The 19,729-nt window shown below is 36.0% G+C and overlaps 1 protein-coding gene across 1 annotated transcript in view; it reads left to right on the top strand.

Moving 5' to 3' along the window:
- Positions 1-19,729, top strand: part of Trip11 (thyroid hormone receptor interactor 11) — a 76,763-nt gene that overhangs the window by 47,655 nt on the left and 9,379 nt on the right. Inside the window, exons 14-16 of the mRNA XM_010616322.3 lie at positions 840-1,003; positions 2,204-2,307; positions 6,108-6,207. Of these exons, the coding sequence (XP_010614624.1) occupies positions 840-1,003; positions 2,204-2,307; positions 6,108-6,207 (368 nt within the window). The remainder of the gene's footprint in view (positions 1-839; positions 1,004-2,203; positions 2,308-6,107; positions 6,208-19,729) is intronic.

Below are 19,729 nucleotides of genomic sequence, written 5' to 3'. Positions count from 1 at the left end.
AAATTCTATGCTAAATTATATCTGAGAGTTTTATTCCAGAAAGATGAAAGTTGCAGTTTGTGAATTTTTTCTTTTGCTGATGTTCTTGGTTAGTCAAATTCCTAGGCTTTGAAAGAATTAGCAGTTGTTCAGAGTCACTTGCACAGGAAAGATGATTGAGTTAAAAGAAACAAGGGGCCATGGATTTAGCTCAGGGGTGCTGGGCCTGCCTTGCAAGTGCAAGGTCCTGAGTTGGATCCCTGGTACAAAAAACAAAAAAACAAAAAACCCAAAAAACCAAAAAACAAAGATCAGAGGAAAGTTTTCAGATCTAACTTGAATTTAATGGAATAAACTAGAAGGTGAAATCAGTAGAGACAGACAGTTGAATACTAATTTCCAGAGCAAGGGGGAGTTGTTATATATTAGAGATGAAGTTTCAATGTGAGAAGATAGGAAAAACTCTAGAGATGGATGGTACTTATGACTGTACATTTTGAATGTACTTGGTGCTTCTGACATGGCTGCCTGAAAATGGTTAAGTTGTAAATTTGAAGTTCTATTTTACCACAGTAAAAAGAAAAGTAGGGAAGAGGGAAGGTGTTTTTGTCTTGTTAACAGCATTTCTAGCCAGGTGTGGTGGTGGCACATGCCTGTAATCCCAGCACTCAGGAGGCTGAGACAGGAGAATTGCCTTGAGTTTGAAGCCAGTCTGGGAAAAGTAGCCAGACTGGTTTCAAAATTCAAACCAAAAAAAGTATCTCTAAAATGTTTGAAATCTAACTAGAATTTGAATTTAACACAGTAAGATGCAAAGGAAGTAAATAGAATCAGTTTGACTTTGACTTTTTTTTTTTAAGTCATCAAGCCAATGTGCAGGTAGAATCATTGCAGGAACAGTTGAACATGGTCTCCAAGCAGAGGGATGAAACTGCACTGCAGCTTTCTGTCTCTCAGGAGCAAGTGAAGCAGTACGCTATGTCATTAGCCAACCTGCAGATGGTTCTAGAGCACTTCCAACAAGGTAAGCTGCGTGGATTTCTTTCAGTGAAGAAAGTCATAGCAGTTGGTAATTTTGCCTTTTTATATCCTGGTTCACACAAGGTATAAGGAAATCTTTGAAAGGTTCTATCTAGCTTGTAGAAGGGAAAGGTAAATAGCCATCAACAAATAATTTAGACTACTTTTTCACTTAAGACTGGAGAATCTTATGACTAGTTAAGTCAAAAATTGATGGTAATGGTAAAAAAGAGTAATTGAGTATTAAAGGGGAATACAAAGAAGGGTGAGATGTTCACATAGAAAATGCTGATTTCTCCGGAGATTGAACCCTCTTCAGAGTGTTAATCAGTAATTGAAATATTTGTTAGATAACTATCCATCTGTACGTTGATAACCACTTTTTTTTCTTTTGATGGTACTAGGGCTTGAGTCCAAGGGGAGCACTCTACCCTTAGCTGTACCCCAGCCTGTTTTATTTTATTTTGAGACAGTGTCTCACTAGAGTTGCCAAGGCTAGCTTCAAACTTGTGATCCTCCTACCTCAGCCTCTTGAGGAGCTGGGATTATAGATGTGTGCCGTGGTGCCTGCTGGCCTACGTTTTCGAGTCACTCCAAATTACATTTTGGAGGATACAGAAATAATAATCAGAGCTGTTTAGCCCTGAGCACCAAATAAGCTTTTTCACATTCTACTACCTGTCTTTAGATTTATCTCCTTCAGATCATTCACCCATCTACTCATCCATTCGTCTATTCATCCGTTCAGTAAGTATTGACAGTGGATCAACTGCTAATTGCATAAAGGGTGTGAGAGTAATGTAGTAACTGACAGGTTTATAGTTTTGTCCCTAATAAAATGTTGTATTTCTACTTGTGAGTCCCTTCAGGGTTACTTACATGGTTGAAATTTTGAATTTTAAATATAAAAATTCTCTAGGTTTACTTTATAGTACCATTGTGAAAGTGTGTATGGTACTGAGGCTGCTAAGGAGGAGCATTTGAGTGCAGCAATGAAGGGAGGGAAGAACCTGCCACATAGACTACATGGTGAAGGATTTAGGAGAGGAAACAGTGATCTCGTTACTCCAGTTGCGCTTAGCATGGTCTCTGTATCATTTCCTTTTCTGAGATGCTTACACTTTTTTGTTGAATTACTACAGTATTGAGTGGTTTAAAATTCTGGTTTTATCATATGGTTGCAAAATATTAACTTTCTTTTTAGAGGAAAAAGCTATGTATTCTGCTGAATTAGAAAAGCAAAAACAACTTATAGCTGAATGGAAGAAAAAGGCAGACCATCTAGAAGGAAAGGTGTTATTTTTACAGGTATGTTTATAGTTTTCTCTTACGTATTTTACTGCTCAGTAATTGCTTTACATGTTATTTGAGTTGCCTCTCTGTATCTATCCCTCACTGGGCAGAACAGTGAACAAGATTCTAAGGATTTCCTTGGGCAACTTAAAACTTTGAGTAGACATTGTGAATGTGAGATGAAAGGACATTGGTTTTTTTTTAGCACATATGGATATTTTATAAACCCAAATTTATCTACAAAGTTAACTTTCTCTTTTAAGCAAAGTGTATTAGACACTATGCTGCACACAGATTCAAATGATGCGTATTATCCAATTATGTGTATTATCTCCTTTGTAGCATCATCCTTTAAATGATTTTTCTCTTTATTATTATGCTATACTCTATATGCGCAAAATTGTATAAATAAAACAAACCATTATGTATAGATATCACACCGAAAAAGCTTGCTTTTAGGTTTTTTTCAGAAACTTTTCTAAGTCATCAATAGACTCTGGCAAAAACTGGAAAAAAATAGTAAAATTCATTTACCTTGTTTGTTTTTGGTTTTTTGAGACAGGGTCTCACTATGTAGTTGAGGCTGACCTCGAACTCACTATGTAGTCCAGGCTGGTCTCGAACTCACAGCAATCCTCCTGCCTCAGCCTCCCAAGTGCTGAGATTACAGGCGTGCACCACCACGCCCTGCTAAAATTCATTTACCTTGAATCCATAAAAAAACATGCTGTTTAGTCATGTTATTATCTCAAGTAAGCATATATATTAGTTCCTATAAAGTTTAAAATTTTTTCTTAAATATTGACTGCAAATAATTTTAAAAATATATAAATATAAAAATATAAATTTATCAAATGCTCACATATTTACCCAGAGTAAGTAGAATGTCATCCTTTGAAGTTTTTTATCCACTCTTCTACATCTCATCTCCATCCTACCAGTTCATGCATAAACCAGTGTTTTACTACTGCCCAGTTTATTGATAAAGGTCATTTTAGATATCATCTGTACCAACAGTGTGGTTACGTACTTCCTTATTTATGTCTCCTCATACACACGTATAAGAATTTCTTTCGGGAGTGTCTTTTGATTGCTGAGTTATAAGACCTGTGTGAACAGCGTTTTATATTTTTGCCATACTGATGGGTGGGATTTGTCTTAGTGAGTTTTGTGCTGCCATTACAGAGTACCACACATGGGAGATTTGTAATGGAAAGAAATGTATGGGCCAACACTTCTGGGTGCTGGAAAGCCCAAGCTTGAGGAAGCAGTGTTTAAAATGGACATTTTTGTTTTTGTGTTTTTTTGCGGGGGGTACTGGGGATCGAACTCAGGTCCCTGTACTTGCAAGGCAGACAACGGAACCACTGAGCTAAATCCCTGGCCCTAAAATGGGCATTCTTGCTATAGCATCCATTCGTAGGAAAGCAAAGAGGAGCCAGAGAGAAAGAGGGACAAAGAAAGAATAAAATGTGGTTGAACTTGTCCCTTTATAAAGCAACCTTTCTGCAGTAATGGTGCTAATCCATTCATGAGAGCAATGACCCCGGGGCCCTACCCCCAACACCACCATACTGAGGTTCAGGTTTCCAACACATGAGCTCTGGGGAACACATTTAACCACAGGAAAACTCCCTTCTTGTAGTTGTAATTTGCATTTCCCTGGTTACTCATCAGGGCACGCATCTTTTGTTCAGTGACCATGTATGCTTACTTGTCAGTTCATTAATGCACTAAAGAGAAGATAAATTTATCCAAATCTTTCAGTTGTTTGGAGTGATCCTTGAGTTTCTTGTCTGCCAAATGTTTAAGATGATTTTAAGTTTATTTACATTGTCTTTATAATAAATTTAGTTTTATGGATTTGGAAAAATACATTTTTAGGTAAATGGTTTTGCATTTAGTCCCTCTGTGTATCAGAAAGGTTTCAGTCCTTAGGACAAGAGCCAGTAGGGTGTGTGTGTGTACATGTGCATATATGTGGATGTACGCATATGTGATTACTAGCCACATAGGGACAGAGGCTGCTAAACCAGTCTGAAGTTGTAAGGCTCACAATCAAGGCCCAAATTCATAAGCCTAGGCCAGTGCTGCTGTCCACATTCAGTGAGGAAAGTCATAAATGGGATGGAACTCAGGAGCACAGGTCGAAGCTGCTGTCCGCAAAAGGATTTTTTTGTGTGTGTGTGTCTCTTTTTTTTGAAAGCATAAGCTTTACTTTGAAGAACTGCTAACTGGTTCAGGCCCCCTGAATTCTCCAGGATAATATGTCTTTCTTTGTTATGTTTTGGTTTTTTTGGTACCAGGGATCGAACTCGGGTCCTTGAACTTGCAAGGCAGGCGGCAGAACCACTGAGCTAAATCCCTGGCCCTAATATGTCTTTCTTGCACCTAAGTGATTAAGGACATTGAATACATGTGCAGAGACACCTTGAAAGCAGTATATAGATTATGTTTGAGCTGAGGACTGTAGTCTATTAAAGATAACATATCAAAAAAGTTATCACTCTGAAAACTTGGCCTGAAATTACATGGGTAAATTCTCCAGAGAAGTGGTACAAAAAAATGACAAATGTAAGAGTAAGGAGGTGCTTGCCAATGAAACTGTAAACCAATAAAATATTGACTAGGTTAGTGTAACAAGGAGAATACAAAAAATAGGGCCCATAATATATTAAAAAATTTTAAACTAAACCCTAAACTATTTTAATTTAATGAGGAAGAGGATAGCTTATCTAATAAATGATATTGGCAAACTATCCATAAATAAAATTGGACTCCAACTTACACCATATACCAAAATATTCACCTATATTAAAGCAGTGATTTTCAGCTGGGAGTAGTATTGGATATCTAAATATATTTTTGATTATTGCAGTGACTGTGTGGTTCTAAAACTTAGGAGGCTAAGAATTGTCAAAAGCACTCCCACTGAACATTACATTAAAGATTGAAATATTAAAAAAAACAAATTCTCTAATAATGAAATTTAGTAGATTATGTGTATGGTCTTCAGACAAGGAAAATCCTAACCAAGACTAGACACAAAAAGGTGAAAGGGCAAACTAGCACACTTTTTTGTACAGTTTGAAAATGTTTAAATAGTAACAGCTAATATAATCAGGAGACAAATGGCAGATCTCATGAACAATATTTGTATAGCACAGGTGACAAAGTACAAGTGACTTTTACAAATTGACCCAGGAGGCAGCTTAGAAAAACACATATGCAATGTGTGCAAAGAGATTTTCACGCAAGGATAGATTCAACTCAGCTATCCTGTATGCAGGACGAAAATGCATGAGTGATAGTCATGGAAGTAAAAATTAATGTAATGAAGTCTTAATGAAATATTACTTTATGGAACAAGAACATTTCTTGCTCTAGTTCATGGGGACCTTTTATTTTTATGTCTTCTTGTTACTTTTATTTTTGGTACCAGGGATTGAACTTGGGTCCTTGCACTTGTGAGGCAGATGGCAGAACCACTGAGCCAAATCCCTGGCCCCTTCTTGTTACTTTTTCTTTTCTTTTTTTTTTCTTTATTTTTTTTTTGGGGGGGGTATCAGGGATCAAACTCAGGTCCTTGCAAGTTGTCTTCTAGTAAAATCTCTTTATAGTTTCTCTAAAACAGACAGTGTTACATTGTGAAAAATGTATCTCTGATATTCATTTAGTTGCATGAACTTGTCCAAGGTCACAGATGTGAAGTTTCATCAGCTAAAATGGAAAGGGTGATTCTAATACGTCTCCAAGCTGTATGGTTTATAGAACAGTTTTTGCATACTGCTTTTTCATATCCATTTCCCCCTCAGGAGCATTTGGATGAAGCAAATGCTGCTCTGGATTCAGCATCAAGACTTACAGAACAGTTGGATGTAAAGGAAGAACAGATTGAAGAACTTAAAAAACAAAGTAGGCTTTTCCCTTTTCCTTTGTTCTCCCCAACAGTGCTCTTGTCGAATCAGGTGTACCCTTCTGCCATGCTTTGGTAGAGCTGAATGAAACCATTGGTGTGTGGCTTCCATTTCCATCTTCTGTACTGGATTTGCTTCAATTTCTGTCCGATCTTTGTGAAATCAGAGTCATTAAGGTGGCCCTGGCTGTCCACTTAATTTTCCTGGATGTTGAGAAAAATGCTGTTGTGTGCCTTGTTACTCTTATAATGAACCAAATTGACTTGACTGATCCAACTTATGGTTATGGCTTTTCCCTGATCAGTTCACATGCATCCTGCCTGAGGCTGTTTTACTGGTTATAGAGGGTGATATTCTCAAGTATAATGGAATAACTTTTTGTGAAATGAAGTGTCTGCATATAACTAGGTTTAAAAAATTTTAGTTTAAATTTTTGTTCTTTATTCTTTGTATCAATGTTAAGAAATTAAAATTTTCCTAATACTGGTATATAGATAATATCTAAAAGTGGCACCAAAAAGTGATGTTTTCAAAATAATATTGAATAATCTCTTTAAATGCAATTAATATTTTATTACTACTACTACTGCTACTACTACTACTACTATTATTATTATTATTATTATTATTATTATTATTATTATTGTACCAGGGGTTGAACTCAGCTCCTTGCACTTGTGAGGCAGGCACAGTGCCACTGAGCTAAATATCCGGCCCTTAATTCTTATTTTAAAGAAAGGCAATACTAAATACAATAAGCTACATAGCAGCCCAAACTACCGGCCTCCTCTGGAGCCACGCTGTTTCCAGCAGACGCCAGTGATTGGCTCTGACACAGCTCCAGGCAGGTGAGTTTTGTGTCATTGCCCCAGCTTGGACTCAGAGCCACCTCTGTGGCACGGCCGGGCCCGAACTACAGGCCTCCTCTGGAGCTGTGCCGTTTCCAGCAGGCACCACTGATTGGCTCTGACACAGCGCCAGGAGCTGTGCAGGTGCCGCTGAGCACTGCCCCCAGCTGTTAGATCCCCTTATTGAGCCAGTCCTTGGACACACTCTGCAGAGGCATGGCAGCTATAAAGGGTGGTGATTGATCCTATTAGATTCCTGATTGTATTGATAGGGATAAAGGATAGGGATTGATTTCATGAGTTGTTTTCTCAATTATGAAAATGAGAATATCTATAAGTCATTAGAGAATCAAAGACTGGGATGCAACGATATCAGGAAGATTTAATGACCCAGAGATTGAAACAAGGGCAACCCAACAGCAAAAATAAAGATGAGAAAACACTTCAGCAAACCACAAAAACAGACTTCCAGTCCACCAATGGCAAACAGTAGGGCAAAGGAGGATGAAAAATCAGATAGTGAACCTCCAGAACACTCAGAACTCACAGCACAAAAGTAAAAAAAACTGATCAATCAAGCTCTAGAAAAATTCAAAACAAATTATTTACCAGATAACCATAGAGATGGTGATCAAAATGAAAGACATGATTCAAGACTCCAGAACAGAAACTGCAAAAAAATGAGCTTAGGAACGTAATAGAGGCCATGAAGGCCCAGCATAAGAAAGAAATGGAAACAATGAATGTCCAACATAGGAAAGAAATGGAATCCATGAAACAGATTCAAATGGATTATCCAGGAGATTGAAAACTCTATTGAAAGCATACGAAACAGAATAAAAGATTGTGAAGATAGAATCTCAGATATAGAAGATAGGATAGTAGACACTGACCATGAAAAGAAAGGTCTCTTAAACACAGTAAGGGAGCATGAAAAATCAATCCAACAACTCCTACATGATGCAAAGAAGAATAACATAAGACTGATAGGTATCCATGAAGTACCAGAAGAAAATGTAAATGACTTAAAAAAGCTGTTCAAAGAATTAATGACAGAAAACTTCACAAACAGAGGGGAAGAATTAGACATACAGATAAGCAAGGCATATAGGACACTGACTAGCCGTGATAAAAAAAAATCTACATCTAGACATACAATAATCAAGATCCCAGAAACCCAACAGAAGAACAAAATACTACAAGCAGTAAGAGAAAAGAGACAAATCTCATGCAAAGGAAAGCCCATCAGAATCACAGCAGACTTTTCAACACAAACCCTCAGGTCAAGGAGAGCCTGGAGTGAGGTATTTCAAGTCCTAAAAGAAAACAACATACAACCAAGACTGATGTATCCTGCAAAACTCTCTTTCAAAATGGACAGAGAAATAAGATACTTCCATGACAAAGAACACTTGAGAAACTTCATGAATACTAACCAGCATTACAAAGAATTTTAAACAATATCCTAGAAAAAGACAACAAAGATCACAACACCAGGAGGCCCAACAGAGAAAATCAAATAGCCAAGGCAAGAAACTAAAAGGACAGGACAAAAAATAAAAAGAGTCAATAAAAGGACAATAACATGACAATAATAAGTCAGTACATTATCAGTTATAACTATAAATGTCATTGGCCTCAATTCACCAATCAAGAGTAATAGATTGGCAGAATGGATTAAGAAGCAAAATCCAACAATATGCTGTATACAAGAAACACACCTAGTGAAAAAAGAAGCCCATAGACTGAAAGTGAAAGGATGGAAAAGAATTCTCCACGCGACAGGAGCCCAGAAAAAAGCAAGCGTAGCAATCTTATTTGTAGACAAAGCAAACTTCAAACCAAAACTGATTAAGAGAGACAAAGAAGGCCACTACATCCTTGTAAAGGGAACAGTCCAAGTAGAAGAAATGACAATCATAAACATATAAACATATATGCACCAAATATAAATGCCCCCAACTATATAAAACAAATATTAAGTAACATGAAAAACCAAATAACCACTAATACAATGTTAGTGGGGGATCTGAATACCCCACTATCACAAATAGACAGATCATCTAGGCAAAAAAATCAACAATAAAATACTAGAACTGAACCAAGCTTTTGAACGCATGGACTTATTAGACGTCTATAGTGTTCCACCCCACAAAATCAGAATATACATTCTTTTCGGCCACACATGGGTCATTCTCCAAGATAGATCACATACTAGCTCACAAAACAGGTTTGAATAAATGCAAAAAAATTGAAGTTATTCCCTGTATATTATCAGATCACAGTGCAGTAAAGCTGGAGATCAATAGCATAAGAAACTGTAGGAACTTCACAAACACATCAAAATTGAACAACACTCTCCTGAACAATCAATGGATCACAGAGGAAATTAAAGAAATCATACAGTTTTTACAAATAAACAAAAATGCCAATACAACATACAGGAATCTATGGGACACAATGAAAGCAATTCTACATGGAAAATTCATAGCACTGAATGCGCACATTACCAAAACAGAGAGCAAGCTCAAATAAACAACCTAATGATGACTCTTAGACTCCTAGAAAAGCAAGAGCAAGAAAAACCCAAAGCTCGAACAAGAGAGGAAATTATAAAGATTAGAGCAGAAATCAATGCAATGGAAACTAAGAAAATGATACAAAAAATAAATGAATCGAAGAGTTGGTTTTTTGAAAGAATAAATAAAATTGATAAACCCTTAGCAAACCTTATCAAAAAAAGGAAAGAAAAGGCTCAAATTCATGCAATCAGGAATGAAAAAGGCGAAGTCACAACAGATCCCACAGAAATCCAGAGGATCATTAATAACTACTATGAGAACCTGTACTCTAATAAAATGGAAAACACAGAAGAAATGGACAGATTTCTAGATACTTATGAATTACCAAAGTTGAATGAAGAAGATAAAAACATTTTAAACACCCCAGTCACAATAAGTGAAATTGAAAATGTAATTAAAAACTTACCAACAAAGAAAAGCCCAGGTCCTGATGGATTCACTGCTGAGTTTTACAAGACGTTTAGAGAAGAACTACTGCCATTACTCTTCAGACTTTTCAATGAAATTGAAAGGGAAGCAATACTTCCAAATTCATTCCTGGAAGCAAGTATCACTTTGATTCCCAAACCAGGGAAAGATGTAACTAAAAAAGAGAAATACAGGCCAATCTCTTTAATGAATATAGATGCAAAAATCCTCAATAAGATACTAGCAAACAAAATACAGAGGATCATCAAGAAGATCATACATCCTGACCAAGTCAGATTTATTCCAGGGATGCAAGAATGCTTCAACATATGTAAATGAATAAATATAATACACATACAGTGTATATATATAGTTATATTATATAACAAAGTCAAGGACAAGAACCACAAGCTCCTCTCGATAGATGCAGAAAAAGCATTTGACAAAATTCAACTCCCATTCATGATAAAAACCCAGCAAAAAATTGGAATAGATGGTCTATGTCTCAACTCAATAAAGGCTATCTATGAAAAACCAACAGCCAACATCATATTAAATGGCCAAAAACTGAAAACCTTCATGTTAAAATCAGGAAGAAGACAAGGGTGCCCATTATCACCATTCTTCTTCAATATAGTTCTGGACACATTACCCACAGCAATTAGACAAGAGAAAGAAATTAAAGCAATAAAGATAGGAAAGGAAGAAATTAAGTGGTCATTATTTGCTAATGATATGATACTCTACATTGACGACCCAAAAAACTCCACCAAAAGACTTCTTGACTTAATTGACTCTTTTAGCACAGTAGCTGGATACAAGGTCAACACCCAAAAATCAATAGCCTTCTTGTACACAAACAACAGACTCACTGAGAAAGAAATTGGGGAAACAATTCCTTTCACAACAGCACCCCCAAAAAATGAAGTATCTGGGAATCAATCTACTGAAAGAAGCAAAAGACCTCTACACTGAAAACTACAGCACTCTGAAAAAAGAGATCAAAGAGGATATAAGAAAATGGAAAGATCTCCCCTGCTCCTGGGTAGGAAGAATCAATATAGTGAAAATGGCCATACTACCAAAACTGCTATACAGATTCAATGCAATACCAATTGAAATCCCAACACTATACTTCGCAGAACTAGAAAGAAGAATCCAAAAATTCATTTGGAACCCTAAGAGACCTAGAATAGCAAAAGCCATCCTAGGCAACAGACACATGGCAGCGGGTATAACAATTCCCAATTTGAAACTATACTACAAAGCCACTGTGATAAAAACAGCATGGTACTGGCAAAGAAACAGACCTGAGGATCAGTGGAACAGATTGGAAGACACAAAAACAACTCCAGATGCACTCAGCTACGTCATCTTTCACAAAGGAGCTGACCATCCTCAGTGGAGGAAAGATAGCCTCTTTCATAAATGGTGTTGGAAAAACTGGATTTCAGCCTGCCAAAGATTAAAACTAGACCCTTATCTGTCACCATTCACTAAATTAAAATCCAAGTGGATTAAAGATCTAAATATAAAAAAAAAACACTAAACTTGCTGGAAGATAAGTTGGGCAGAACTCTGGAAGACATTGGCATAGGAACAGACTTTATGAACAAATCATCAGTAGCATGGGAACTAGCAGAAAGAATTAACAACTGGGATCTCATCTTATTAAAAAGCTTCTGCACTGCAGAAGAAACCATCAACAACTCAGAGATATCAACAGAACTAAGAGACAACCTACAATATGGGAAAAACTTTTTACCAGCTGCTCCTCAGACAAAGGACTATTATCTAAAATATATAAAGAATTCAAAACAACCAGCCGCCCCAAATATAAAGACCCAATTAAAAAATGGGCATCTGAAATGAACAGACATTTCTCAGACAAAGAAGTAAAAGCAGCAAGTAAATATGTGAAAAAAATGCTCCACATCACTGGTCATTCGAGAGATGCAGATGAAAACAACACTGAGATTTCACCTCACCCCACAAAGAATGGCTGCTATCAAGAAATCACACAACAAATGTTGGTGCGGTTGTGGGGAGAAAGGAACCCTTCTCCATTGTTGGTGGGAGTGCAGACTGGTGCAACCACTATCTAAGTCAATAAGGAGATACCTCAAAGAACTAGGATTAGAGGTTCCATTTGACCCAGCCATCCCTCTGTTGGGTATCTTTCCAAAAGAATTAAAAGAATCATACCACAGTGATATATGCACACCCATGTTTATAGCGGCACAGTTTGTAATAGCTAAAACTTAGAAGCAGCTCATCTGCCCATCAGTTGGAAACTGGATAAAGATGATGTGGTTTTTCTATAAAATGGAATATTACTCAGCCATAAAGAATGAGAAAGTAGATTCATAGGTAAATGGGTACATTTTGAGGATATACTCCTAAGTGAAATAAATAAGTCACACATATGCAAATACTGAATAGTTTCTCTGCTGTGAAAAACTAAAATAGTACTCAAGATCCTAACAGGACAATTAGCAATGTAAAATAGGAAGAAAAAGAGCAAAGGTGCAGGGACAGTGAGAAGGATAGGGAAAGGGTAATAAGGGAAAAGGAAAAAAATATGAGAAAATAAAAATGGATAATGTAAAAATGGAATTAAAGTGTTTGAAGGTGGGGAGGGAAGGAGGGGGTGAAGGGAGGGCGGGGACAAGGGGAAAAAATGAGAACCAAGACCTGGCATGTAGAGGTGTGCAAGATCCCATTAATGAATGTAACTGTACTGTCTACCTAGAATGTACCAATAAATTCAATTTAAAATTAAAAAAAACAAAACAGCAACAACAACAACAAAAAAAAGCAAAACAATAAGCTACACAAACACAAAGCCTGAACTACAGAAGGGCTTTCTATGGCCACATATGGTTTTATTCGAGTACACATTTACAGAATAAGTACTTAGAGATATATTAATAGAAAACTACTCCAAATGCTTATCTTGTCATGAGCCTTTTAAGCATCACCATACTTACTACTGAATGCACCTAATTTCAGAAGTTTTAATCTGATCTGGGAAAATGAATTATCCTAAAACTTAACCTGGCTACCTGGTTTCTTTCTAAGTTGGTTTTTATGATTGTAGATGGGGCTTTATGTGCAGACACTGATCATGCTTTTCTTTCTGTCTTTCTTTTCCTTTTTTTGGTACCGGGGATCGAACTCGGGTCCTTGTGCTTGCGCGGCAGGCAGCAGAACCACTGAGCTAAATCCCCGGCTTTCTGCCTTTCTTTGATGCTAGTAAAATATCCCATAGGCCCTATCCATTCCCTAAGATGAGCTCAGATTATCAGGGAGACAGGGAGTTCATGGGGTGTTTTTGAATGTAACAGCTGACAATGGTGGCATAGCCTCACTTAATCTCTGATTTAAGGTGACCTGAAGTTAAGGCCATTCCAGGGCTGCATTTAGTAGGTAATGATTCAAGGTGACTGGAAAGGTGATAATGGAACCTGGAAATCAACTCGAGGTGTCTGTGTTGGCACAGCAACAACAAGGCTTATAATTAAGGAGTTAGAAACACATTCTGGGCTGGGAATTTAGCTCAGTGGTGCCATGCCTGCTTTGTAAGCTCAAGGTCTTGAGTTCGATCCCTGGTGCAGAAAGAAAAAAAGAAAAGAAAAGAAAGACATTCTACCCAACATAAAACAAAAATTAGAATTAGACAAAAAAAGGAAGTAAAACAGATACTGTCAAACCAAGAAGAGTGATGTGGACGCAAAGTAGACAAGTAGGTAAGAGCCACTGAGGTATGGATGCTAACGGAGAAGGTTAGTTCAGCTAAATCTAGAAGGCAGGAAATGGGAGATTTTTAGGATTACAAATGATAGTAGTTATAGACACAAGGTAGTTGTCCTCAAAATAATTTGTTCTGAGGCTCGTTACTGTCCAACTGAAAGTCCTTTGTAAGAGTTGACCAGCCTAGGAACTCTAAATCTAGGGAGGGCCTGGAAATGAGCAGCAAAGAGGCAAGGTATAATGAGTACCTATTATGGATACTTGATATAAAAGACTGTATTGTATTATTTAGTCTTATCTTACTTACCATTCATAAACAGCCCCAAAGTAGTATTAGTTTCGTTTTTATAGGTTAAAGAAACTGAGACTTGTCTGATCTCTTTACACATGACCAAAGCTCATGATCTTTCCACATTACTGTATTCCTGTTGGAAAATGGTTGTCATCTGACTTTTATTCTGAATATTTCCATCTCATTTGAAGATGTGTTAGTATCCACTGCTTTGTGCCTCACTGTTGAAATGGTTGTCTTTACCAAGGGGCAGCATTTAATGAGAAAGCAATCTGAAAAGGAGGCAAGGGGCCAGGGTTGCCCAGACAGGAAGGGGACGAACATGGTTCTGTTACATCTTTAAATTATTTTGCCCTTTGCAGCTTTTCCCAACAATCTGTTTTCTTACATTACCTCAGTCCTTAATACTGCTTTACAGCTCTAAACACAAATGTGATTTTATTTTCTCAAAGCTCTACTCTTGATAATATAAAATACCCTTGATTAGGTTCTCATTTCAAAAAGCATCAGTATATATTTTCTTTCATAAATCATTCAGTACTTTTTTGATGTTATAATTCTGAACTTTTTTTCTGTACTTTATTTTTAACACAGAACTTGGCCAGATAACCAAAGTTTTTGCCAGGAGCAGCAATTTTGAAAAAGACAGAATGGTTTTTGTTGCAAGAATTGTACATGGAAACTTGTATTATGGGAGCAAAATATTGTTTTACTTCTAAGCATCTATAGGGTAATGATTAGATGACACACAGTTTCAACATTTAAGCAATAAAAGGAAACTCATTTTAAAAACTGGTGTTTTATTCAAAATCTTGGTTATATCATTGTTTCCAGAGATGTGATGATTCAGTCTGGTCAAATACGAAAAGAGAGCTGGTGTCTGTGACACCAATATTAAAGAGTAGAGTCTAACTGTTTCAGTCCCTCTTATAGTACATAATTGTTAATGTCATGTGTGCAGCTGTGTTTATGAGTCAGGGTCCTTCTAGTCCTATATGAAAAATATAATTATAGGTGCCTTGTCAGGCTGTATAAATATGTAATAAGAACCAACTGCTTGACTTCCCTGTTAAGCACTGTGTGGAAATCTAGGTAGGATTCCCTTCTCAGTGTTTCTATGGAAATGTCATGTAGGAATGAGAGACTGTAAGTTAGAAATATAAGACAGTGGCACCCAACAGTCAGAGGTCACAACTCATTGCATGTGTAGTTCTTGTAGAGACCCAGTCAGGCAGGACCATGCAGCTTTCCATGGAGGAAGTGAATTTGAAGAGAGCCACAAGTGAGATTTCACTTTGAATGTATAAGAATTATTTAAAACTGTAAGAATAAAATATTTAAAATTAACTTATACACTTCTCCCCTGACTCTTCCCACCTCCAGGTAACAATGAAAAGAAACTCTAAGATTATATAGGTACAATATTTTAATAGATAATGGCTGGTAAGAGAATTAATTGTTATTCTTCCTTTTAGAGATTATTCTTTTAGCATTTTACCAGGAATTGTTATTTTTCAATATAGTTCCAAAGAGATTTCACATGGCATTCTATATTTTATTGCTTTTTAAACATACACTAGCCTATGAAACAAATAAGAATTGTCTTCTCTTAAGAATTTTGAAGTTGATCAGACATCACAATTTCCATGGAATTGTTATTGATGAGAAAATAAACATGTATGTAAACCTAGACTGTAACTGTTAGATGATGGTTATTTTCCTTTTCTGTTTCTTTTTTTTTTTCTGGTGTTATTTTTTAGATAAATTCCTGATGAACTGAAAATGATTTGATAAATTGAAATAGAAAATACAAGATTGTTCTAGTTTTGATAACTATTATTCAAAAGAGGGGTGAATTGGGCCAGGGATTTAGCTCAGTAGTGCCATGCCTATCTCACAAGCATGAGGTCCTGAGTTCAATCCCCAGTACAAAAAAAAAAGTGGTGAATTTTATGGTATACAAAGAATAGTAAGTTTTCATAAGCAGTAGAAATATACTGTCTTTGTGAAAATCTCTTAGTGTATCTGCTAGTTCACACCTGTATCTTCAAGGGCTCTGTAACTTCTTTTTTAAAAGAAAGTTTAGTGACTGCTTTTAAAAGTCTTATATGAGTTGAGAATGGAAAATTTCCTTAGAAAATTTTTTAAAAGAATATCTAGAGGAAGATATAAAATGAGTCTCAGTAAAACTTACTGTAATATGCAACATAAAAACGTTGTTTTAAAACTACAAATATATAAGAAAATTTTCATGGAACTACTGTTACAAATGGCATGAGATACTTTGTATGAGAAAAAGCTTTATTTCTGTCCAGGTGTGAACAGAGTCTGAAATCAGGGGCAGATTTCAGTAGTTAGCTGAGAAGGAAATTTAGGTTTATGTAAGTATTGAAGGGGCTAAGGAATCTGGAGTGAAATGTTTATGATAGAGGGTCCAAGGATGGTCAGCGCATGTGCATTCAATACTGGACTCCTTGGCACAGGGGCGATTGTATATTCCATCTTAAATTTTCTTTATGACCATCTATTTTGTTTACTGAGATAGTAGGGACCTTATTAGTAGTTTCTTGTTGTTTGTAGAGGTCTGGATGTTTGCTCAGAGGCCAGGCATGACAACTACCTTCATAGTGCTTAATGGTAGAATTCTTATTTTAAATAAAGACATTCTGTTTTTCAGGATATGTTTTATATATAAGGAAACATATATGGTCCTATGGAACACAGGCTCTATACATTCCCTAATGCTTTGTTACCCACATTTTTTCCGGATGTCCTTATAGATGTTTTGGGCAAACTGGTGATTTTAGAGGAAATACTGTATATAAGAAATATCAGATACAGTTTTCTAAATTGCCATAAGTGATTAAAAGTTATTTATGATTATTTAAACATATGGATTTAATAGACAATGCTAAAATTTGTATTAAGAAAAAAGTATATCAATTAGATAAATAATCTCCAACTCATTGGTCACATTTTAAAATATGTTTATGTGTAACATCTAAACTGAACTATATTTTAGAAATCAGAGTTTTTAAAAATGAGTTTCTCTTAAGTTTAAACAAAAATAAATTGTGTATGGATGAGAATGTTTTCAGATGTTTTGTGTACTTTCCTTCCTTTATAGGTGAGTAAATTCAGAACATAATTAATTTATTCTTCTTGACCTCCCCAGCTATTCTTCCTTCCCAGACAGAAGTAATCATTCTTTCATTAATTACCAAATACTCATTGTTTATCTGCTTTTTAGCAAGCAGTATAGTCAGCACTGGAGATACAAAGACAGAGGTTTCTAACTTAATTTACTAAAATTATTTGTCTCAGAATCTACTTCCTGCTTTGTGAATTTTATTCAGAAGATGTCTTTATCATTCACAGTTTTTGGTGGTGTTTTTTGAGATGGAGTCTCACTATTTTGTTTAGGCTGAGCTTCAAATCGTGGACTCAAGTGACCCTCTTTCCTCAGCTTCCACTGAGTACCTGAGACTATGGGTGTAGGCCATCATCCCCTGATCTTTTTTTTTTTTAATGGGGTCAGGGATGTAGTTCAGTGGTGCCACACCTGCCTGACAAGTGCAAGGTCCTGAGTTCAATCCTGGTACTCAAAAAAAAAAAAGATTCTAAAAAATAAAACAGTATTGTGTTACTTCTCTATTATGTTCTAAGAAAGCTCTGTCTTATTCAAAGGCACTGTGAGCCACATGTAATTTTCAGGGTTTTTTTTGTGGCCACATTAAAACAGTAAAAAGATGCAGATGAAATGGCAATAATTTTAATAATATATTCTATATAACCCAGTATACAGTATACCCAAATTGATACTTTGACATGTAATAAGTTTAAAATTATTAGTTATAGAGGAAAGTAAGTAGGAGAAGGAGGATCTCAGAGAAAGGGAAGTGGAGCTAGCGTGGGAGAGTTTGACCTTTGTTTCTCTGCTCCCTTTCTGTGTCCTTGGGGAAGAGAAGAGGTGAATAGAAGTAAAGAACTTCCAGTATTTACTCTGGCTTCTGCTTTAACTTGTGAGTAGGAAGTTAAAACAATGGCAAGAGATTAACTTTCTTATTTCATATTCTTCCTCTGAATAGTCGCTAGTTCTGTTCAAATTCAGAACTAGCTGTATACATATGCATATGAAGAATCTAAAATGAAATGCCTTTGCTCAGACTTTAGTGTGTCTTGTTCATATGTGTCTCCTGTTTTCCCTGATCTTTTATGTTCAAGTTAAATTCATTACTAGAAAGACAGGAAAGGAAAAGTTTATAGTTGATTTTCTAAACACAGACCTTGCTCTTATCACTATTTGGTAAACTTAGGCTGTAATATGAGTGACATTTTATAATTTGGAATTTTTCACTTTAGAAAAACCACAAATCATTGCAGACCATTAAACTCAATATTTTATATTTGCATTTATTATTTAAATCAGAATTTTCAGCATTGTACCGGACAGACTAAAAATACAACTAAACAAATCTGATCTCTAAGGCTCAGAGAGAACATCTTTTAGGAAATAATTTGGGAACTACATCAGGAAGGATGAATAAATAAGTGCTGATTGACGGAAAAGGGTTTTCTAGGCAGAAGAGAAAATACTGCAAAAATGTGTAGTGGGAAATGAGAGTCCAGAAATACACATTTATGGTGAGTTGATTTTCAAAAACTTTGTGGAAAGAAGGTTTTTTTGGCCATATAATGCTGGAACTACTGGATATCCCCATGTAAAAGAACAAAGTTGGACCATAAATGAACTTGATATGAATGATGAACATAAATTTTAGTATCAAAACTGTAAAATTCTTAGAAAAAGACATAGGAGCAGATCATGCTAGTGAGTTAGGTGGATAATATCTTAGCACAGGCAACAAAGGAAAATTATACTGGATTTCATGAAAATAAGTTTTTGTGTTTCAAAGCATACCATTAAGAAAGAGGAATGACAGCCCCCAGAATGGGGAGAAATGTTTACAAATCATGCATCTGATAAGAGAATTTATATCCAGCTACTACTAGGAAAATGCATAGGTCGTATGTAGAAAGAGGTCAAAGATGTGTTTGGTATGTGAGTAAGGTTCCTGATTTGAAAAACAGAGCTCTGTTATAGAATAGTATCTGGTTCATTTCCTTTAGAACGAGAACTTGTAATTACCTTAAAATAAATAAGCCTTTCTCCCGCTTTCCCCCAACCATCCACTTCTTAGATAACAAGTATGAACTCTGTTCAACTGAGAGTTCCTTAGTCTGGGAATCCTTCACCCTGTGGCATTGTTAGCTTATGAACTGGTTGTCTTCTATTGTGATTCTAGATTTTGTCTTTAAAGTGCTGGAATTCCACTACCCCACTAAAATTTTCCAGATTTTGCTTACTTTTCAAATAAGAATTTAAAAATTGTCCCAATTGAGTCATAAACTCTTATAACATAATTTGTATATTAGTATTTCTTTTTTTTAAATTTTTATTGAGGTTATTGGTACAATCTAGGTATACAATACAATTACATTCATCATTGGGATTCTGGACCTTTACATAATAGGTCTTGATTCTCATTTTTCCCCTTGTCCCTGCCCTCCCTTCACCCCCTCCTCCCCTCCCCATTTACAAACACTTTATTTCCATTTTTTCATTTTCTTTATTTT

This window comes from Fukomys damarensis, unplaced genomic scaffold (assembly GCF_012274545.1).
Source record: "Fukomys damarensis isolate Sample0158 unplaced genomic scaffold, DMR_v1.0_HiC HiC_scaffold_21, whole genome shotgun sequence".
NCBI lineage: Eukaryota > Metazoa > Chordata > Mammalia > Rodentia > Bathyergidae > Fukomys > Fukomys damarensis.
This window is presented reverse-complemented; position numbering and strand designations above follow the sequence as displayed.